This window comes from Nymphaea colorata, chromosome 7, assembly GCF_008831285.2.
Source record: "Nymphaea colorata isolate Beijing-Zhang1983 chromosome 7, ASM883128v2, whole genome shotgun sequence".
NCBI classification, from domain to species: domain Eukaryota; kingdom Viridiplantae; phylum Streptophyta; class Magnoliopsida; order Nymphaeales; family Nymphaeaceae; genus Nymphaea; species Nymphaea colorata.
Genome location: NC_045144.1, coordinates 18929891 through 18951461, shown reverse-complemented (window position 1 = coordinate 18951461; position 21571 = coordinate 18929891). Strand labels below are relative to the sequence as shown.

Sequence of the window (21571 nt, the reverse complement as noted above, 5' to 3'; positions counted from 1 at the left end):
TTGTCAATCACAATGAGTTGGGAATTGATGTGTTAATTACCGGTAAGTCCAGCATGAAGTTAGCAAATGCCAATCGCCTCACCATGCGTCTTCAAGGGAGATCTTGACAAAGGACCGGACCCGATCTGGTCCAGACCCGAACCCGCAGCTGGCTCGGGCCACGCCACGCGTGCTGCGCTCGTGCGGCCGAAAGAGGCGGGGTACGGTAAGTTGGCAATTTCGTAATTCTACTGGAATGGGAGGACAAATTAGGCCTCGGAGAGCATCGAAGAACCCTATGAGAAGTTAACCACGGTTAAATCAATACTATCTGTCGTTTTTGCCCTTTTACTCTTAACCCTGGTTTAACCCTGATTAGCTGAGTACGTAAAAAGGCCAAGAAAACTGATCGCGTCTTCCATGCCTCCTCCTCTTCCCGCGCGCACGAGACGGCGAGCCGTCGACGTCGGAAAAATCCTTTTCCCGATCTCGGGAAACGGCGACTCTGCTGCCGGAAGAAGGGGAAGCAGACGGAGGAAGAAGAAAGAGCGAGAGCAAAGATCGAAGATGATCTCCGTGTGAAACCAGGTAGGAGTTCTCTCTCCCTCCGTCGTCCTTACTCCTGCCGCCATTGAATTCCCGGCTCTCCTTTTGCTGCTTCAGTTCACCCTGTTAGAGAGCGGAGAGAGAGAGAGAGAGACGTACCTCCTGCACTCTGAGCAATGGTTTCGTAGTCGTGGCGGGTTCAGCATGGTGTCTGCTTGGGTTTTCATTTTCGCCATCGCTTTTTTCCTCTTATGGACACCCTCGCACGGACGTCCGAACTGTCTGCTGATCTCAGGACAAGGGTTTCTATCAAGTATCAGCACGTCCTCTTTCTCCGCCTTTTAGGTTCGTCTTGCATCTCTTTTTCGTTGTTATCCTCTGTGGAATTGGCCGCAGAAAGGGCAGAAAGAGTTCCCTTGTCCGAACGTCCTCGAGACAAATACTCTATTTCTCTCTCTCTCTCTCTCTCTCTGAGGGATGCGGATTTCGTCGATTGACGGAAATGGCGTTCTGCAACTCGTTGTCTCCTTGTGAGACGTGAGTTTCCATTCCGATGAATACTTGCGAAGCAGGCTGATTCCGAGACAAATCGTCTGCGTCGCTCGATCCAGGGTGGATCCTTTCCTTCCTCTGCTTTCGAGCCGAGTAGTCAAATCCCTTTCTCCTCATTTTTTCCTCCTCCATCTTCAGTATAAAAACCCTATATCTTGTGTTTTAGGTATCATTTTTTTCTACCTTAGCAGTTCTTGGTCCGATAAGACTCACGTCTGAGTCTGAGTGAGTTGCGTCACTGATCACCATCGCTGAAGCTTCCGAACGCCGCTCGTGTCCGATGATGGAGCTTTGCACTTCGGAACCCTAGATGATCGCCGCTTGTTTTGCTGGGAGGACAAGATTTCGAGCATCAGGTGCAGCAAAATCAGGGAATAGAATCCGGCTAGTCTGCTCTTTCAGTTACATAGTCAGCGCGCTCAACGGTACCGGTTCGTCGTTCCGCGAGATTGACACCGAATCAGGATCCAGAATCATCCCCGCCTCTGCTGAATTCCTGAAGGATAAGAGGAAACTTGTCGTTCCAGCGTCGGTCTAATACCCGACCTTCACTTCTCTGAAGAACCGTCAGCACACCTCTCTCTCTCTCTCTCTCTCTCTCTATTCCAAGTTAACTGATGCAAAACAGATTGTTGCACGAGCTTCTCTGCGCGCTCTCTCGACTCTCTCCCTTGGTTTTTTTGATGCAAAACGCTCATTGCGCAAGCTGCTCAAGGAAAGACAACCCCAGGGATTGCTGTCATAGAGAAATAAAAAGTTCGATGGCGAATCTCGCTGACCGGAATCCTCAGACCGGTGCAACCTCACATTCCGTCGGCCTGAAGTCGAAGGCAGACGAAGCCGACGGAGAAATGCGCGTTGTCACGAGAGCGTTCATGAGCGCGTTCGCGTTCTCTCTGCTGCTCCTACTGTTGCTGACGGGTACGTGCATGCATACTGACCCTCTATAACATAGGAAAAGGAAATATCGTGAAATGATTGTCCATCCTTAGAAAGGGAAGCCATAAGGTCCATAACTGCTTCCTTTCCTCTTAAAGGGGATATTTCATAGCATAGCAATTTTTGCTTAATTTCTCATCTTCTTCTAATCTCTCTCTTTTTTTCTCTCTCACTCACAGCAAGGAGATGGCAACAGCAGGATCTCAGCGGCACAGATCCACGTGGGAGGCTGAGTTACATATCTGCCAACCGAAAGCTTCTCGTTACCGGTAAGAACTTCTAACTAAACAGTGCTTCACTCCTAGACCATCATTATTTGGCATCATAAGCTCTGTGTTTTTTTAGTGGTATCTACACTAGGGTTGCAAAGTTGCAAGCTAGTCGGATTTGAATAATCTGAAAAGTGCGATGCTGATCAAACTTGATATGGTTAAAAGAAATAAAAGTTAAAATCCAAATCTGAATCAGTTGATCCTATAGATAGTATATCTTTTCACAAGAATCGAAAACAAAATGGTGCAGGCCTTGGCCTTGTTGCTAAAACCTATTCTTGATTGAACCAACAAAAGTCGAAGAATCAATGTAACTGTACCCAAATTGTTGGAGAACTCAAAAAATTTAAATGGCACTGAAATCATGTCGGAAACTTGGTTTTAGCGTTAAAACTGGCAGGAGGATGCATTTGTTTCGACGCTAAAATCAGGCTTTTGCATGATTTTGGTGTCGTTCCGTCAACTGGAAATTGGACTCTCATAAATATAATAATATAAAAATAGGAAAAACTAAAAAGGCTTTGCTAAAGTGTATACAAACGAAGCACCGAAAGAACTACTTGTAAACATTTAAATGATGACCAAAATTTTCAACTTCAGCGCAGCAACTCCCTCTAGTCAATTCACTGCCGTCTCTACCAATTTGGCCCAGTGCTTCTCATACGGTACATGATCATAAACTCACGATCCTTTCTAGCTAACGAACATTAGAAACAACACTTGGGTTGCCACCATCCTAACCAGGAAACAACTTTTCCTCACTCTAAACACTTTCCGACGCCCGCCCTAAGCCGGCGTGCCTGTAAGTTTCTGGGGAGGGGCTTGATTGTTGGGTTAACAAAAATATCTTTCGAGCCTGCCTTGCCGAATGCCGGTACAGAAAACAGAAAGCACCCCAGGGTGACCGCCCTCAAGAAGAGAAAGAATTTGGCAGGCCGACAGTGCACGCTCGGTCTAAAACTCTCTCTCTCTAGCTTTAATTAACCAGGCGACACGGCCAGGAGCCAAGGCACCCCTAACCTACTGACCTTCGTCTCAGCCTCTTGTACAATTGTACTTGAAATTATCGCAGACTCGCAGTCCATACCCTTTTATTGAAAAATAATGAGAACACCAACCCTCCAAACATGACCAGCTAGCATCGTTGCGAGAAAAACTACATGGCGTGGGACTATTAGCTAAGTCAGTGACAGATAACGACCTGTGCACCGTCTGTGCTTCTTCTGCTTTTCCGTCGTGTGACACTCTGTTGTTGGTGGTGGGCAGCGGAGCAGGGGGTGGAGGTGGGAAGGAAGCCCAATCGGATCGGGGAGGCGTGCTCGCGGGAGGACATAGCGCTGCACCAGGGAGCCACGGCGCCGCTCCCCAACGGCATTCCGACGTACACCGTGCAGATCCTGAACATCTGCGTCACCGGCTGCAACATCTCCGCCATCCACGTCAGCTGCGGGTGGTTCAGCACTGCCCGCACCATCAACCCCAGGGTGTTCCGCCGCCTTCGCTACGACGACTGCCTCGTGAACGACGGCAATGCCGTCCCCCCCGGCGGCAGCCTCTCCTTCCAGTACGCCAACACCCGCCCTTACCCCCTCTCCGTCTCCTCCGTCGTCTGCCACCCTTGAGCCCCATTCTTTGGCGGTAAGCAAAGTGGAGGGATTTTTTGATGGACTCATTTTCATGTCCTGAATAGAGAGTCACGTTCGATCATCTCCAACGATTTTGTTTCCTTGGAAGTGTTCTCTGTGGTGGAGGGATTCACATTGTCGGTCATTGGAATGCAGCTTCCTTGTTGTAAATAGATGTTGTCTCCCGTCGAGAGGGAATTCACGGGTGCTTTCTTCTCCATTTGTTGGCTGTTTGTGATTCAATGGCGTCCCCATGGTGTGTTTCTTGCTCTTCTTGCTTGGTTATTACGGATGGGGGCGTGCGTGTGATGTTCGCTTCCTGCATGGGTTTTAATGGCAACTGTAGTGCGTTTGGAATTTGGAGGTGTTTGTGATTGTGTGGTGGGAGACCGATGCATGTACTCCAGGTTTGCCCACGGGACGTTGACGTAGCAGGCTCCTTTTGTCTCTCTCTTTCTCTCTCTGCCTTTTTTTGCTGTTTTAGTGCTGTCGCCTCTCTCTCTGTAGTTTTGCTGTTTTGGTGCTGTCGCCTTCAGGTTCGAGTGTCCGGCGATGCACTGCGCCATTAAACTTCGAATTTGAAGTTTTTTTATTTGATTTTTTAAATTAGAAACACGCTTTTTAGTCAATCCGATTCACAGCAATTTTAATTTCGATTCAATTCGTAAGGCCGTGCAATTAAACTTCATTTTTAGATCTGGAACATACAGATTTTCTGGATGGCCTTTACATATTGACCCTTTGCAGTATGTTGCCTCGGCCAATATTTTGAGAAACCAGTATTGGCCCTTCGTTTCTGTGGACAATATGATGGGCACCACTATATCGGCCAATGTGAGCAGATAAGCACCGACCTTTTGAGAACAATGGTGTAAATAAGGACTAATTAGTCCATTTTTCAGTCCGCAGTTCAAACGATTGATACTTAGCTCCTTATGCAATCCTATCAACTACCATAAGAAAGTGTTGAAGGAGCCGGCCGTCAAATATGATGGCTGAGGCCAAGGGACAAGGGTGCCGTGCCATCAACTGTTTATTTTTCATTGATTTTTTAATATTCCAAGGTCTTTTTTCAGTCATTTTTATATAATTTTTCCTTTTTAATGAAAAGAAATAGAGTAATCTTTTCTGTCGATTCACAACCGATTCAATTCAGTTTTAGATTTTTTTTTTAACATTGCTTTGCGCAGGGAGATATCTAAAACTCAATGTTCTCAACTGAACTTTTCGCATGTTGGTACCCTCGAAATAAGCTTCTACTGGTTAAACATCAGCTTTGTTTCTTCCTTTCATGGCCAATTTCTACGTGTGCATGAAAAAGTTTCGTTTATAAATTACGAAGGAATAATTTATTCATAAGATAGAATGTCTTATTCAAACAAGTAATGGCTCCAGTGGGATCGAATTAAAATGAGATGTCTTCATCTGTCTTTTAGGTTTGTGAATCAATCTTAAATTCACAACTGAGTCCAAATAATATCAGAATATGTTAAGAGCCGGATTTGAAAATGTTTGAATATTTGATATAAGAAAATTTAACTGGCCATATTGAGACTTATTATTCAATTGAATATTCATTTAAAGATCCTCCCTTAAAATGCCAATCCAATTGGATATCAGAAAAAAAAAATTATATCGGATTTTTTAAGCATTCGGTCTTATATACAAATCCGATCACATCCCTGATCGTTTATAATGCATTAGTGAAATATTAAATTATTTTCTCCTTCAAGAAATTATTACACTGGCACGAATATTGAAAACATCGAGATTTTTTTTAAATCCCAATTTTATTAATTTTACGATAGATATTGTGAAAACTCAGTTTTAATGCGGGGATTTTCGAGATACAAATGAGTTCTTAAATTTTGCAGAATTCTTGAGCTTGGGGAAGAGATATTTTTAAATTATTTTTACACTTAAAAATAAAAAATAAATAATAATATTGTATTTGCGTACAGAGACATATGTGTCTGTATCGGCCGATTTGGTCGATGCGACCCGTGTCGACTTTGAAGCGATACGACGGGGGTAAAGGAAGTCAAACTCAGTCATTGCACGCAGAAACTCGGAATTCTCCCCGCTTTGTACCCAACTTTGTTCCCGTAATTACCCTCATCAGCTCAGATGCGTCCAACGCCATGCCCGAGGACATACCACACACTTTCGGAGAAAGAATGAGGATATTTAAGTAAATGTGTTCCTTATAAAACTCCACCTCTTCGCCTGCTCCCTTATCGTCTACACCTTCCGGAGGAGCCAATGGCCGCATCGATTGGGGTATCCGGCATTTTTCCGGCAGCCGAGTCCGTCAAAATCTCATGGAGGCCGAGGAACTTCCCGTTCGTGGCACCGGTCGGCCGCTCTCGGGTGGATTGTACGCCTGTCAAGATGGCGATATCCGTCGAGAAGAAGCAGTTCACCGTAGAGAAATCGGAGGAGATCTTCAATGCAGCTAAGGTAATGATTTCCTTATTAATGTCTCGTTATTCGCGTGATTAACTCCCACTTTGAGCTCTCCTTTGAAGCAACTTCTTTTTTTCTTTTTTCTCCTTGTTCTTCAAAATCTCCTGATGTTGTTACATAACTTCGTATGGAATTTAAGTTATGTATTGTTTTCTCTGGATTGTTCTCTGAATCTTGAGTTCCCTTTTCATGCAAATTATGTGTTCCTTACCTACTTTCGAGAGTGAGGCTGTGAAATTTCTCTTTTCAATTTTCCTTTTGTTGAGTTGGGTGTAAATCCTCCAAGTTTTGCTTGTACCTTCTCTTTTTCGTTATTCTTTCCGAAAATTAGTATATATAAATCGAAACAACCACAATTGCAATAATTGAGAGAAACATCTTAAAACAATTGTGAATGCTTGCCTGTTCCATTTTCACTTTTTCCCCTTTTCTCCTTTTCCACCCCGGATTGTCTTCGGAAAAACGATATGAAGGAGGCAAGAAAGTGTGAGATTCATGCTTCGAGGAAATGACAGGTCGAATGTGGAACAGAAATGAATCGAAGCTGATGCAGTGAGGTGTTGATGTAAGCTCGTCAATGGTGTAGTCTCAGTATGAGCTTACGTGGAACCGCTTCATTGACTGCAAACATATATATCGGATGGCCGGAGAAATCTATGTCTTGTATATACATATATAAACACACACACACACATTGTCATCATGTACCTACACTGGAAGTGGTTTCTAGATGTGCCTTGTCTTGAATGGTTCGATATCTACACTGGAAGTGGTTTCTAGATTTGCACATGGCATCTAAGATGACAGATATTGGATGGTGAAAATCGCTGCGAACTCAGTGCTACTTATACTACGATTCTCAAAATTTTAATAATTCGGAGATCTTTGCCTGGCTTGTTCTTGCCAAATTTATGTTCTTAATCTCATTTACTTATTAGTTCAACTCACTGTTGCTAGGAATTGATGCCTGGAGGCGTAAATTCGCCCGTTCGTGCCTTCAAATCAGTGGGTGGGCAGCCAATTGTATTTGATTCAGTGAAAGGATCCCGTGCATGGGATGTTGATGGAAACGAATACATTGACTATGTTGGGTCCTGGGGCCCTGCAATTATTGGTCATGCTGATGACAAGGTATGTCCAAAACATACAAGAGACTGAGCTTACAGAGTTTCAGGCTTGCAGCTGCTTCTACTCACCTATTTCTATTATGTGAATTTTCTTCCGAAGTATCTAATTTTCAAAAAATCTTCTTCCGGCAACTTTCAGGTAAATGCTGCCTTAATTGAAGCACTCAAAAAGGGTACTAGTTTTGGTGCTCCATGTGCTCTAGAGAACACATTGGCAGAAATGGTAATATCAGCTGTTCCCAGTATAGAGATGGTGCGTTTTGTGAACTCAGGGACAGAGGCTTGCATGGGTGTCCTGCGCCTTGCTCGTGCCTTTACCGGTCGTGATAAGCTAATCAAATTTGAAGGCTGCTATCATGGGCATGCTGATCCCTATTTGGTTAAAGCCGGCAGTGGAGTTGCAACACTTGGCCTTCCAGACTCACCTGGTGTACCGAAGGCTGCCACATCCGTAACACTCACAGCTGCATATAATGACCTAGAAGCTGTCAAGGAACTATTCAGACAAAACAAAGGAGAGATTGCAGCTGTAATCCTTGAACCTGTAGTTGGAAATTCTGGATTCATTCCACCTAAGAAAGAATTCCTGCTTGGTCTTCGTGATCTCACTGCAGAGAATGGTGCCCTCCTGATCTTTGATGAGGTGATGACTGGATTCCGGATTGCATATGGAGGGGCACAAGAGTATTTCGGTATAACACCCGACCTTTCCACTCTTGGCAAGGTCATAGGAGGTGGTTTGCCAGTGGGAGCTTATGGTGGAAGGAAAGATATCATGCAAATGGTTGCTCCTGCTGGTCCAATGTACCAGGCTGGGACCTTGAGTGGGAACCCTCTAGCAATGACAGCAGGAATACACACTTTGCTTAGGTTGCAGCAGCCAGGCAGTTATGAACACTTACAGAAGGTCACAAAAGCCTTGGTGGAGGGTCTGTTAGAGGTTGGTCGAAAGGCTGGGCATGAACTCTGTGGCGGCAATATTAGCGGAATGTTTGGTTTCTTCTTCACGCAAGGGCCTGTGGATTGCTTTGATGATGCCAAGAAGAGTGACACAGCAAAGTTTGCCAAGTTTCACAGAGGCATGTTGGAGGAAGGTGTATACTTTGCTCCGTCACAGTTTGAAGCTGGTTTTACTAGCTTGGCACACAGCATGGAGGACATCGACCAGACTATAGCTGCAGCAGAGAAAGTATTTAGGAGGATTTGAACTAGGTTTGCGTCTACTTTGCCATTTTTGTATCTATCCATTGTTGTACGAGTTATCTATGGACTTCCTTCCTGGGGAGACAGAGCGGTAGTAGTCCAATCATCAGTTGTCAAGTTATCTGTATCTGATGCTTTACAAGTGTTTGTATTTTGTTTTTCTGGTTTTATTTGGTTAATTAGAATAGCATGTAAGAGAGATGGCCATTGAATAAAAACTCAAAGCTGATGACGATATGATCTCTAGGAGGGACAGTTGTATGAGTCCATTATTTGCGTGCTTAATTAATGTATGCTGCTGCTCATGGAATTTGTGCCGATTCTTCTGAGTGTTTCGTGCAAAAAGATACTTATTCGCATCATGTGTTGAATCTGCTGAGATCCAGACGAGCATTCTTGATAAATTTCGGAGCAACTCTCTCACTCTCTCACTCTCAATCTCTCTTTCTCTCCCCCTCTGTGTATATGTGTGTGTGTGAGTGAGAGTGTGTGTCCTCTGCAATTATATGCATTTGCTTCCATTGTCAGTGCCATCATCAGTATGAATAGAGAGTACTTGTGTCCCCATTGGTCCTAAAAGAGACTGATAAGAGAAACATCAATAAACATAAGCAGATTCAGATAACTTCCAACTTTATTCCAAGTCATCTAGTTCTACATCATTTATGACGTTATATACTCTCTCTCTCTCTCTCTCTAAGGTGGACTTCGACCATTGGATTGATTCTGAGAAGGAGGTGGGGATGGAGGACGCCAGTATGGGTACCAGGATGTTGGGTCTCCTAATGCAAATGGAGGGTCTGGTTTTGATTTCGGCGGTGGAAAAATTGATGGAATTGGAGGAAGATGTGGCCATGATGGCATTGGCAGTGAATGGTTGAATGGAAATGGGAAGGGAAAGGGTGGTGATTTTGGGAAAGGCAGAGGTGGGAGATGTGGCAGAGGCGGAAGGAATGGAAAATGTGGTAGGTGCGGCATTGGTGGCAAAGATGGGAAAGGAAGTGGGAACCATGGTTTCTGTAGTGGCGGCCATAAGATATCTGAATTGTTTACAGATCCCAGTCTCTCATTCCTGCAGATAGAAGAATCAATCACGGGTGGTCTGCAGTTCATAGGCCTCATACTGAATATGCATGAATTTCCCTGCCTGGCTCTGATGTACGTCTCTCTTGTTGTGTTGAGTCCATGAAGGTTGCAGGTGGAAGGGCTCTTCTTGAGGGTGGCCTTGCAAAAGGATTCCACCCTACGGGCATTTTTGCACTCGCGTCCATCAGCAGAGGGAAACACAAACCGGTAAACACCAAACTTATCTGTTTTTCTTGTTGCAGCAAATGTGAAATTCCTCTCTGATTCTAACCCTGCTGTAAGTTTGCACTCCACATGCACTGCTACACCTAAACATCGCAATTTTGAAAGTTGGAACTTGATGAAGATCACAAAGAAAGTTACTTGAAATGAAGCTGAAGGCTTTTTACCTTGTAAGAAATAGCTGTGCTTGGAGAAGGTGTTTTGAAAACATGAGTCACAGAACACACTGCCCATGACCATCACTTTCTTTGTGTTATCTCTGCGTTCATTGTCGCCACGAACCAAGGCCAGAATGGCAACAATGGTCGTAAAAACACTAAGATAGCTCGGCTTCATGGTCGGGGACATGTTTCCATGATGCACCATAGCAGGGACTCTGTTTTATAGATGAATTTCTATTTTTACTTTAGCTTCCATGTACTTGTTCAGATTTTATCAGCAACAGCCCGTGAGTATGGTGGTCAGTTTATCTGCTTTTGAAGAGGTGTCATTGCATAAGAACACATACATGTGAAGCTTGGAGTGGAAGTGAGCCATAAAAGCTGTTGGCGAGTTGGTTGACAGATTTTATGCCATTTTATCTGGTCTTCTTATCAGTTGGGTCAGGACCGATGGCAATGGCTTACTGGCTCTCTTCTTGGTATTGATTTGTCTTCTGTGTTGAAAAGCAAGATTTTCTATAACTACTTTTCTGAAAAAAAAATTTTGATGGATGAAATCCATATTCTAGTCTATCAAGGCAGAACCTTGTTTGTCTTTATTCCGGAATCGATGGGAAAAAATGGATTTTTCTGCTTTTGTTGTCTTGGAAACAGAAACTAAAGTTTCTTGGTATGTTTCTGGATAGTATTGACTACGCTTTCGTAGTCTACCATCATAAACAGCTAAAAACTAGGTATAATAAGTACGAGTAAAGTATCTTATAGAGAGAAAAAAGTGGGGTTTAGAAAAACATACCTGCTCTCGCCAAGTAACCCAATCATATCGAGAAAACTCTGGTTATTAAAGTTATAACTTGTTTTCTATCCAAATTTATACTCCTGATACCTACCCAATTGTTTACTTTTTGTTTTAGCAATGAGAAAATTACTCTTCATCTTACACGGAGCCAAGATAGATGAGACCTCTTGTGGCTCATCACTCTTACCTATGACTAATGATCAGCAAAAATTCTAAGAAATGCCAATTATACTCATTGAACACGTAAACTAAGTTCTAAGGCACAATCATTCATCTGTAAATCCTACTCTTTTGGTGCTCTCTGTATCAGTTAATATTACAGCTTATTGCGTAGTAAGCAGTCCCTAAGTGTCGTATTGGCCTTTAGATGGGATGGTAGTGAGGCCCCTAAGAGGTCATTGCGTAGTAAGTGGTCGTGTGGCAGCAAATATATTTTATGAGTGTTTCATAAATCTACGGTTAAGATTGAGGCAGGTTCATAAAGTACTATAACAAGTGTTTCGTAAATCTGTTTCGATCTTTAGGATAAATTCATGTAATACTCACAAAATGTTCATACTGCCAAACAACTCCTGAATAAATAACTATAATATTTTAGTTTGTAATTGAGTTAAACCAAACAGGAAAAAAAATAAGAGAGAATTTTTCTCTTTTGGGGGCTCATCTTTTGCCCTTAATTTTGAAAAAGAAACCACCGTGTGAGATTTTCTTATTAATGGCCACATTTTTCTGAAGTAATGTCCAATAAGGTACGAAAGTAAACTTCCGACAAATAATAAACGTGAGATGCAATTTTTCTTCTCAATGTTATTTTTCACTAGATTACATTATTACCTTTCCTCATTCATATAAATTTTTTTACATGCCAAGCTAAAAGATAAGTCAGTGATGCAGCGTGATATCTAAAAAACATATACAACTAACGTTTTCTGTTTCTCAAATCAAGGAAAGTTTAATTCAAGCTCGTCTGATAGTGCTTGTGAAAAGTGTAATCCTTCTTAGGACAATAAGTTGTTGCTATATCTAATTTTACTTTCCTTTTTCATTAATGTGATGTGGGTGTCAATTGGTTCAAACAATAAGAGCTCAATTCACAAGATTAGGGAATTGGAATTAAGAACTTGAAAAAGATTAAAACTTCAACAACAAGAGTGAGTCTCAAAGGTCATCAGTATATAGTTTAATATTTGTTCCAAACCTTATTCTGGTTGGTCAAATCTAATTAAAAGAGTAAGATTCAATTAGTTTTTAGATATGAATTTGACATAGGATGATCTCATAGAATTGCATGAACGTCTGACTTTGAAAAACATCCAAATTTAATTAGTGCAAATTCAGATTTGTTCTGTAATTTCGTCAAATCTGATTCAAGACCAATTAAAGAACATTCAATTAGTCAAATATAACAATGGTCGTACCTGATCCCAATCCAATCCTTCTAATCTTTATCGTTGAATCTTCGTCATTTATTTTCCTATTTTGAATTTTTCTTTTTCGGCTGCATCGTGACCTGTCATGTGTTTCATTTTGGGTACGTTGTTGATATAAATATGGTATCTGCATGTTCGTCTGGCGGCTGGTAAAAGGCCAGTCACTGGGTAGGCCTCGAGCTTTATAAAGTCAGTTCGAGCTAGACTTGATTGAAGCTCGAGCTCAACTCGTTTTAGGCAAAGTTTAAGTGAAGAATGCCGGTTCCTTGACAGGCACTTTTTCCACAATTGATGGAGAGAGAGAGAGAAGTCGAGAATGGGAGAACGAAGGGGAAAAACAAAACCTTAGGGCCCGTTTGATTGCCCGGGTAAAAAGAAAAATTCTAGAAAAATCTGTACCGGCAGGTGAGATTTCATGACATATCAAATGTGATGAAATTTCACCCGTTTTTCGTTAAAACAACCGGGTGAAATTTCACCCGCTCGATCTTTTCCCTCTCACGTCATCTCCTCCTCCCTCCGCAGTCGATGACAGCTTCTCCCCCCTCGCATTCGAGAATATCTCCCTTCTCACCGTCGCCGCTCTCACCATTGCCGCTCCGCTCCTCAGCCGGTTCGCCAACGTCACAGTCGCAGCTCAAGTAAGGGTTTCTCTCTTGCTTTCCCTATGTCCCTTTTAGAAACGCCCAAATTTTTTTCTCTGTCTCTCTCTTGCTCTCGTCGTCTCCCTTTCTCTCTTGCTATTGCTTCTCTTGCTCTTGTTGTCTTCCTTTCTCTATTGGTCTCACTTTGTCCCTTTCAGAAACGTCCAAATGGAGACTCTTTATTTGTTTTTTTGGCTTCTCCAATAGATGCCCCCAAAATAGATTTTGTATGTTTTATCATATATAGATCTAAGATCTGTACCCAAAATACCAAAGTTACATGAGCCTACTAGACTCGAGTTTGGGTAACTAGAAGTCAACTCAATTACAAACTCGAGTTTCAATTTAAGCTCGAACTCTAAAGTGGAGCTGAATCGAGGGAGTTTGAGTGGAACTCGAGTTGGCTTGACTCATTGAACAACTCCAGGTGAGGACAAAACTCTCTTGGCTTTCCTTCAAAGAAAAAGAAAAAAAAATCCATGTAGTTTTTAAGTGACTATGCTCAACAATATCAATATGTTTATGTGTGTCACGTAAATTTTGCTAGTGGAATGATGGTCATGGTTATCTAGAGTCACCTAGTCGTCTAACCAGAGACGTTATCCGAAGCAGATAGATGGTTGAGAAAAAAAACAATAAAAAAAATGTGTGAACTAATGCTAAATAAAAAAAAGTTCATTTTTTTCCTTGTTTTTCTCTTAACCGTCTATCATTACTGGGTAAATCTGAAAAGCCAGATTCACCACTCAATCTTTTTCATAGTGAAACTCAAATGGCTTAAATTTGTAGCAAATTTTCCATAAATTAAGAACAATTTAAATCGATTAGTTTCAAATTCTTATAAGATTTAATTTGTGCATCAAACTTTAGTATTTTTTTTATACCAAGAGACCTGGACCTTCCTAGTTCATTCCTAAGGTTGAATTTCAGAAAGCTGGGCGAGAATAACTATAAATTATAGAGTTAAATTGATGTGCTTCTGTGCGTGCGCGTGCATGTGGGACAAGTCAATTTAGCACTTTATTGCTTATGGCACAGTCGGGTTCTAGCAGTGTTAATGACTTAAAATACTCAAATTTATAAGGCAAGAGCAAAACGCGTCGAAATTCGATGCACTTAGATATGACAACTGCCAATTTCCTTTTTTAATATCTAAAACAATCAAAGACCTTTATAACTTAAATCCTACAACTTTTGTCATTTTTTTCAAACTCATAAATTTGAACTGTCTGTGTCAAGTGTCCATTTATATAGTGAGATTTTAAAAGATCGGTTAGACTTGCAATTTGAAGCAGTGATCTCAGTGCTTGATACCAACACAACTCCAGTTTGATGGCGCTTGATACCGACACAACTCCAGTTTGATACCGACAAGTTTGATACCGACACAACTCTAATGTCTACAGTCTAATACCGACACAACTCTGAACCCTAAAAACAGTCTAATACCGACACAACTCTAAACCCTGAAAACAACGGGCAAAAAGAAGTTTCGGCTATCATTCAGGTCGGTCACTGGACTGCTATAAACGGTGGAATATTAACTTGTATGAGTCAACATCGTGAAAGATTAATTAAAAACCGAAGAAAGAGATTCCTTTCGTTTGCTTGAAGCTTTGATATTTTGCTACCGGCATTACTAATGTAGATTCGTCTGCAGCCTACGAACTCTGACCTCCGCTTTACATCACTTCACATTTAGGATGCAGAACCCCACACGGCTCTTTCACTTCTATTATGAAATGGTTTAGAAACTTATTAAAAAAAAAATTTTTGGGCGACGTCCCTTATTTAATACATACAGTTTTCAAGTAGCTCATTATTGGTTCTGGTAGCTTTCTCCATGGCTTTAGCACGTTTCTTGTGCTAGAATTCTCCTCACCAGTTCAGTTCTCACAGTTTTGGAAGACGATGAACTGTAGGAAGAGAAAAAAAAAAGAAGGCGGATGAAGTAAATTTTCAAAATGGGTTTCTTTGTAAGTATAGGTTTTAGCTGAAAATTTTTGTAATCTACCTCAAACTTTACTTTTGGGGGATTGGCATCGGTTGCTTTTATATTTCACAAAGTATAAGTTGCATTAAATAAGGGAAGCTTCAGCAAGTATTATCTAATAGGCAAGGAATGTTGCCGCTAAACAGCAGCAATAAATTGACCGGAAAGCCCAAGGGCCCTACCCATTTGTTCTAATGACATCATCTGCCTTGCCTTTACTAACTTTTCAATTGCCACCATGCCTTAATATTCAGAAGTCTGGCTGATATTGAATGGCCTTTGCTTGTCCATTTATGATTGCTTGACGATGAAAGGCCAAAAAAAAGTCACAGAAGGACAATGACAACACAGTTCTCTCTCTCTCTCTCTCTCTCTCTCTCTCTTTTTTTAGTATATCTATATCCACATCGTGTCACCTAACAAGCACTAAGCCAAGTGGACAAGATGGCTTACCATTATGGAAGTTCATGAACAAAACACGCACACCAATAAAATACAACTGGCTCTTTTTCTTCAATGGAGTGATAGACAGATGGTTTTTCATCGTCTCTAGTCTGACCAGGTTCAATTTTTCGTTGCAACTTTTTCTTTCAATAGAATATTGTAGTGTCATTATAGACGTGAAAAAACGTAATATTAATAGTCTGAGTATCTCTCACACACAAATACACACGCATTAGGAAGGAGGATTTTGTCAGAAGATGGCAAAAAGAATGCACCCGGGAAGCTTTTTCAGTAAACCTGTTCCCGATGAGAACAAACCATGAATATGGGAATTCATTCACAATGTTGCCAGAATGACAGTTATCACACCCACCAAATCTAGTGTTCATGACACCACCCTGCAACATCAGATTGCCTGACCCTGACCTTTCAACAATGACAGACTGGAGAACCAAGAGAAGATATTTCACAACTATCAGATGATTCAGATCCTTCAAATTCAATCCTGTTCCACTTCAGTCACACAACTTGCCACCTCACAATATAGTACACAAGCATCTGCTCTTTGGCGATTCCTCAACCTTCCTTTCTGTTTGGAAACAAAAAATGTTGTCAGATAAGCAGCAGAAAATTTGTGTACTATCATTTCAAATAGACAGCAAGGAAACGGAACAAGTAACAGGAGGAAGACTCCTCAGTAGCATTGAACTACGTCTAGATAAATCATTCTACAGCCAACCATATAGGATATTTCATTTTGCTCAACCTACCAATACCTTCAGAGAAAATGTCCTTGATTCCACAATACGACAAGAATAATAGCGATAAACTAACATATCAATCTTAGAAAAGCCATGGTATGAGAGATTTTCTGTTCCTTTCCTTTGTTTTCTGTCCCTTTTTGTGGTAAAGCTTCATAACGTTTGCTTGAATAAATAACAAAATCATCGAAAAGAACTTGTAAAAAATCGATAAATATCAATAAGCAGTAAACAAGTGTTTGATGTCTGAGCTCCGGGGATTACATTAACTCTTCCAGGCAGGACATCTTCCCCTAGGGTACACCTCTACCTTATCTATGTGACAGTTTGAAGATAAAACAATTGGTAGAGGTTGCTCAGACCAACAAATAAAAGATAAGATCTAAATAAGATATGAATTATGAATTTTGAAGTGTGTTCGTTTCAGGAGAAAAATGGAAATGTCCAGGCATATTGCTCATTAGCAGCACTTAAACTCAGACAAATATGCCCAAATATAAAATTGTCTGCGATGTGAAACAAAGAGAAGCAATCATTCCACACAAGATGTTTGTGAGGTAAGGCATGAGAAGCACCTGTTTTCGCCTTAGGTAAAGATGGTTGCACAACAACGTGCATGGTGATAGACCCCCCAGGAACATCACCAAATGGAGTTCTTGTCTGGCCAACCGTCCTGCTGTTCTCCAATATCTTCCCCGCACTGATGAGCTTTATATCACTAACAGCCTTTGGTATAATCTTTTTATCTGACAAAACAAAAGAATAACAATAGATAACTTGAGGACCTTGCAAGCACATGTAAGTCTTGTTAAACATGGCAGACTTCTGCCTGAACAAGTTAATATTTCACAAGTTTAACCACGACCCTCATTTTCCTAAAGAAGAAGATGTTGGACTTAGATACATCAAGGGACATCAATATATTTGAGATACTTGTCAGCTTAAACCACTGAACTGAAAAAGAATAGTCGGTGTGAACCACATAAATAGACGATGCACTAGATTCACAAGTAGAAAACAAAACCATAGGTAACTCCTATAAGGCACCATGGCACCGGAAGACATTTACAAGCTAGGGGCAAGCAAGTGCACCATTAACACTGATACCTACATATAATACTTGCTTTTTGTACAAGATGTTGGAACAAACTTCACATTTATCCTAACTAAATTATGTTCATGTTTGTTTATATGCTGCTGGACAAAGATGATTCAATGACTGGTTATATTTGTTCTCTTCCACCAAAGTACATTCCTGCAACAGATATTTCCTTGTCTTATGTAAGAAACTTATTCTGTAGCTGTTGTCACTATCACATAACATGCTTAATCACCATAGCACCATCTGAATTACAGGAGAAATGCATGTGAGAAATGCCCAATGACATTTTCTGTTTTCATTAAAGTAGAAGCCTACAGAAAAATGTATGTGTGGAGCTTGAAAAAAATATCCAGGTTCAACTTCTATCAACGTAAATGCTCAGTTACTTTCTTATCAATCATGTTCTTAAAGTAAAGAACTGTAACATATCAAAATGCTCTCATCTGCTGCAAATGCCACAAGAAACTTAAAGTGAATTGCTACTGCTAGCTTGTGCACATCATCCTCAAATCACATGCTCACACACCTAAAAAGTACACCCATTCAGTTTCTAGGGAACACAATTTCAGTAGTTGGACTTGCCCAACCTCCTGATTGGATTCAATCCAAGTGAATAGCCATATATTCCAGGTGATACAACTTTTAGTTCACCATTTCCACAATTGGTCATCACATACCATTAGTATGGGAGCAGGCAAGAGGCTTCAATGAAGATGGTTATTCATTTTTCATCAAAGATTCAAATATAATCCTTGCTTTCAGAAAAGAAGGAAGCCAAAACAAGGAAATCATCCAGTCTCCCACAAGTAAGACCGACTCATGAGATGGCATCCCGTCACTTGTGTAATCACCAACTCTACCGCAATTGCCTGTAGGTCGTTTATATTTTCAAAAGATGGAGGAATTCAGGTTTAAGTAGGTCACACATCAAAGATGATGGATATGAAAGATAAACACCAGGATAGAGATACTATTCTATAGATTTGAATACCTTCAACAAAAAGCACAAGTTTAGAGAATTGATCAGATCCAATCACCATTCATATTCTTTTGCAATTCTATAGATGTTGGTCACAACGAAAAGTGTGTGTGAGAGAGAGAAAGAGAGAGAGTATTAGAGCTACATTTATCAGCCAGAATCAAATGAAAGATGCTTGTCTTGTAATTTCTTTTATTAACTAATGGATGCTTATCATTTCAATAGAAGAGACATGGATTGCACATTGAATCGAAAAATATAGCCCCGCCACCCCCCAACCCCCACAAAAATAATAATAATAATAATAATAATAATAACAATAATAATAATAACAACAACGGTAGGTGAGTTGCTTGGAAAAAGTCACTAAAACAGAAAAGAAAATAACGATCGCTTGGAGTTGACAAGGCCCTTAAAAGATCCAGCTCTGATTCCCCAGACGACTGTCTTTCGATTAGTGCCATGAGAAAATCGCCCTTTTTTTTGGGCACAAAATGGGTCATTTTCCTGGATAAATGTAATGAACTTTCCTTAGGCATGTCCAAGAACTTCCGACGTTAACCAAGTTACATCTCAACGTCAGAAGCATTTCAGATCTCTCTGTTCCCTCTTTTGGGTGGCAACAGACCATAGCTCTTTAAGGAAAAGTACGCTTAATAAGAAAATGATAAAACTACGCAGAGTAACATCAAGACGCTACTAGTGTTTAGAATTTGACTTTATCACTGCAAACCTTCCAAGAACATACTGTCAGAGACAATGAGAAACTTAACGAATATCTGGGCAATAACCACGAGGAGATTAGCAGTTATAAGACACCTCTGGTGCAACTGGCAATTGGATTTATGAAACAAAGAGGCCAACTATTGATATAAAAGGCAAACGTAAAGATGGGAGGTCGCATAAAAATTGCCCATAATCGTGCTGTCATCAATATTTTTAGTAGGCAAAAAGCCAACAATAATTAAAACCCAGCATGTTTGACAATTCCAAGTGCTGATTTTCTCAAAAGATCGCCACCAAATTGAGTAAGACTTAAACAATCAAGATTCAGAATATATCTTATTCACCACGATCATTGATGCACAAAGAAACCAACAACTACGGAGATTGACGAACTCAGGTACGAAGTTCCACCACGTTCCAGTCATCCTCACCCCTCCACCAAGAAAACCCAAAAAATTAAAACAAATCAACCAAGCGAATTCGGGATCACAACCTCGAGGCCACTCCGCAACAATCCTCTCCTTGAGCATCGCCACTGTCGAAGACGGAGCGTACCGGAAAGGGCCGATGTCTGAGCCATCGTAGAGCCGGAATTTCAGCTCCAACAGATCCTCCTCCGGCATTGAGTCGTTCCCCTCCTTCCCCTCTCCTTCAATCGCCCCAAAAAATTAAATCTCCGACCAATAAAAGCCCCAAAAAAACAGAAAAATATATGAAGATGCTCCGAAACAGCAAGAAACTTCAAGCCATACAGGAAGAAGGTGACTACCTTCAACGTTATTGAGGTTCCCCAAGAACCTGACCCATCGAAATTTAGGGTTTTAGAGAGAGAAAGAGGAAGAGAGAGAGAAAGAAAGAGAAAGAATAGAGCGAGAAGACGTTGGGGATTTTGAGGACGAAAGGCAGACCTCCCTGTGCTCTAGAAATTTATTTATAACTAATTAATAAATTTATTCGTGTTACCAACACTAACTAGTGATAGACAAAATTAAAAAAATATATATACAAATAATTCTTTATTTTATTTCAGGTCGCACCTTGTGTGCCGTAAAACGGTCTCCTTTTCTTTTTTATTTTATTTTTTTTTTTTGTGGTTAGTGCAAGGGACTTGGGTCTCAACGTCATGATCCAAATCTGAATCTGTGACGGTTGCTGACCCAATCTTTGTGGAAAAAAAAATTGAAAAAAAAAATATTTCCCTGAATTTCTTTATAAGTGAGACATTTTGAATCGAGCTTCAATTCTGACATTTATAAATTGAATTTTTCATGCTATTCTTCCTGCAAGGGCCGGTTTGAATTCTTCTCTCTTTTTTTTTTTGCTTAAAATAGAAGTTTGACTGAGTCCTTTTGAAAAAGTTAAATAGATTAATGATGAGATGTGCAAGCAAGTTTAATAAAATATTATGTACAATAACATTTTTTCAAATCACTAAATTGTTATCCAGTTCATCAAATAAAAATACCAAAGTATTCAACTCTATGGTTTTAATTCAAAAATAAATAAATAAAACCAAGACAATCAATTACTTACCAATCACTTTTATAAATCCAAAATGTGCCTTTTGTAGCGGGGATCTGGTTTACAGATCCAAATACAGTGAACTTTGACCGATTTGATCCAGGACACATTTGGTCAGATCTGGATCGAAGTCCAACCGTCGGCTGCCCGTCTTTGACCAGTAAGATTTGACATATGAATATTGGACCGGGTTAGGTTTGACCCTGACCAGATCCGTATCCGAGTGGTTTTCAAATTCTAGGTCCGGACCGGTTTTTTTGAATGATTTTGACATATGAACATTGGAAAGTTCTGGCCTTTCTAGGGAGGACCATCAGATTTGGTACAAACGGGTTTATGTCCAAGATCCAAAAACAGTTTTGGTTACAACTTGGACGCTTTAGTTGGGCAAGCTGTTAACTTGGTCCAAGTAAGAACGTTTAGGATTTGGATCATCTAAACACTGGATCTGATCCAACATGTTGGAAAAAGGGGAAAAACCAACCTTTAGTGGCGGAAAACGGGAACACCAATAAAGATAAGCGAAGCGGTCCCTCAGACCTTTAACGACGGAATTCTTTTAGCACGCCGTCAAACGATTCAGTGAAAGGCGTACCGGTGCGAACATGCCGATACGAATTCGATTCGGTCGATACAGACCAATTTGCCTTTTATGTAAACCAATTTTACTGATTCCAGATTGGCATGTACCTCAACCTGATGCAGTTGAGAGACCGATACGTTTGGCCGATACGCACCGATGTTGATAACAATGACAAATTTGACGGCTTATTATTTGTTGTATCTTTTCGTATGATTGCATGGTTGTAACAAAATGAGTTCCTTCAGTTAATATGGGACTATGTTCAAGGGTCTTCAAATTATCTGGAGTTATGGAATCAAATAAAAAAACTATAGATTTAGTAAAATTTATTTGTTAATTCATAGTTTGCCAGAGCTAAAATTAATTTGATTAGGAAGCAATTTGTTGAAACATTGATCCCACAAATCTCTC

General features: G+C 40.7%; 4 protein-coding genes across 4 annotated transcripts; 2 read left to right on the top strand and 2 right to left on the bottom strand.

The window, feature by feature from the left end:
* Positions 1-1838: 1838 nt before the first annotated feature.
* LOC116258046 (TPD1 protein homolog 1-like) lies at positions 1839-4030 on the top strand. The gene is made up of 3 exons (XM_031635118.2): positions 1839-1998; positions 2196-2285; positions 3555-4030. The coding sequence occupies exons 1-3, from the start codon at positions 1839-1841 to the stop codon at positions 3908-3910; spliced, it is 606 nt and encodes a 201-aa protein (XP_031490978.2). The 3' UTR covers positions 3911-4030.
* A 2120-nt stretch (positions 4031-6150) lies between these two features.
* LOC116258102 (glutamate-1-semialdehyde 2,1-aminomutase, chloroplastic-like) lies at positions 6151-8944 on the top strand. The gene is made up of 3 exons (XM_031635222.2): positions 6151-6373; positions 7337-7510; positions 7646-8944. The coding sequence occupies exons 1-3, from the start codon at positions 6176-6178 to the stop codon at positions 8711-8713; spliced, it is 1440 nt and encodes a 479-aa protein (XP_031491082.1). The 5' UTR covers positions 6151-6175; the 3' UTR covers positions 8714-8944.
* Positions 8945-9405: 461 nt separating this feature from the next.
* On the bottom strand, positions 9406-10628 carry LOC116257186 (leucine-rich repeat extensin-like protein 3). The gene is made up of 2 exons (XM_031633799.2): positions 10185-10628; positions 9406-10103 (listed from the first exon to the last, which is right to left on the bottom strand). The coding sequence occupies exons 1-2, from the start codon at positions 10381-10383 to the stop codon at positions 9406-9408; spliced, it is 897 nt and encodes a 298-aa protein (XP_031489659.1). The 5' UTR covers positions 10384-10628.
* A 5169-nt stretch (positions 10629-15797) lies between these two features.
* Positions 15798-19981, bottom strand: LOC116257034 (membrane-anchored ubiquitin-fold protein 3-like). Its single transcript, XM_031633635.2, has 4 exons — positions 19826-19981; positions 19550-19705; positions 16825-16995; positions 15798-16077 (listed from the first exon to the last, which is right to left on the bottom strand). Exons 2-4 carry the CDS (start codon positions 19677-19679, stop codon positions 16025-16027), a joined length of 354 nt encoding a protein of 117 aa, XP_031489495.1. The 5' UTR covers positions 19680-19705; positions 19826-19981; the 3' UTR covers positions 15798-16024.
* Positions 19982-21571: the final 1590 nt, after the last annotated feature.

Bases quoted from the DNA above. Each gene is read 5' to 3' on its own strand.
- LOC116258046 (XM_031635118.2), top strand. From the start codon at position 1,839: ATGGCGAATCTCGCTGACCGGAATCCTCAGACCGGTGCAACCTCACAT. The intron at 1,999-2,195 runs GTACGTGCATGC...TCTCACTCACAG, and splicing joins GCTCCTACTGTTGCTGACGG to CAAGGAGATGGCAACAGCAG. The intron at 2,286-3,554 runs GTAAGAACTTCT...GGTGGTGGGCAG, and splicing joins CCGAAAGCTTCTCGTTACCG to CGGAGCAGGGGGTGGAGGTG.
- LOC116258102 (XM_031635222.2), top strand. From the start codon at position 6,176: ATGGCCGCATCGATTGGGGTATCCGGCATTTTTCCGGCAGCCGAGTCC. The intron at 6,374-7,336 runs GTAATGATTTCC...CACTGTTGCTAG, and splicing joins AGATCTTCAATGCAGCTAAG to GAATTGATGCCTGGAGGCGT. The intron at 7,511-7,645 runs GTATGTCCAAAA...GGCAACTTTCAG, and splicing joins TTGGTCATGCTGATGACAAG to GTAAATGCTGCCTTAATTGA.
- LOC116257186 (XM_031633799.2), bottom strand. From the start codon at position 10,383: ATGGTGCATCATGGAAACATGTCCCCGACCATGAAGCCGAGCTATCTT. The intron at 10,104-10,184 runs GTAAAAAGCCTT...TGCGATGTTTAG, and splicing joins GCACAGCTATTTCTTACAAG to GTGTAGCAGTGCATGTGGAG.
- LOC116257034 (XM_031633635.2), bottom strand. From the start codon at position 19,679: ATGCCGGAGGAGGATCTGTTGGAGCTGAAATTCCGGCTCTACGATGGC. The intron at 16,996-19,549 runs GTTGTGATCCCG...TTGTTTTGTCAG, and splicing joins TGTTGCGGAGTGGCCTCGAG to ATAAAAAGATTATACCAAAG. The intron at 16,078-16,824 runs GTGCTTCTCATG...GTTTCCAAACAG, and splicing joins TTTACCTAAGGCGAAAACAG to AAAGGAAGGTTGAGGAATCG.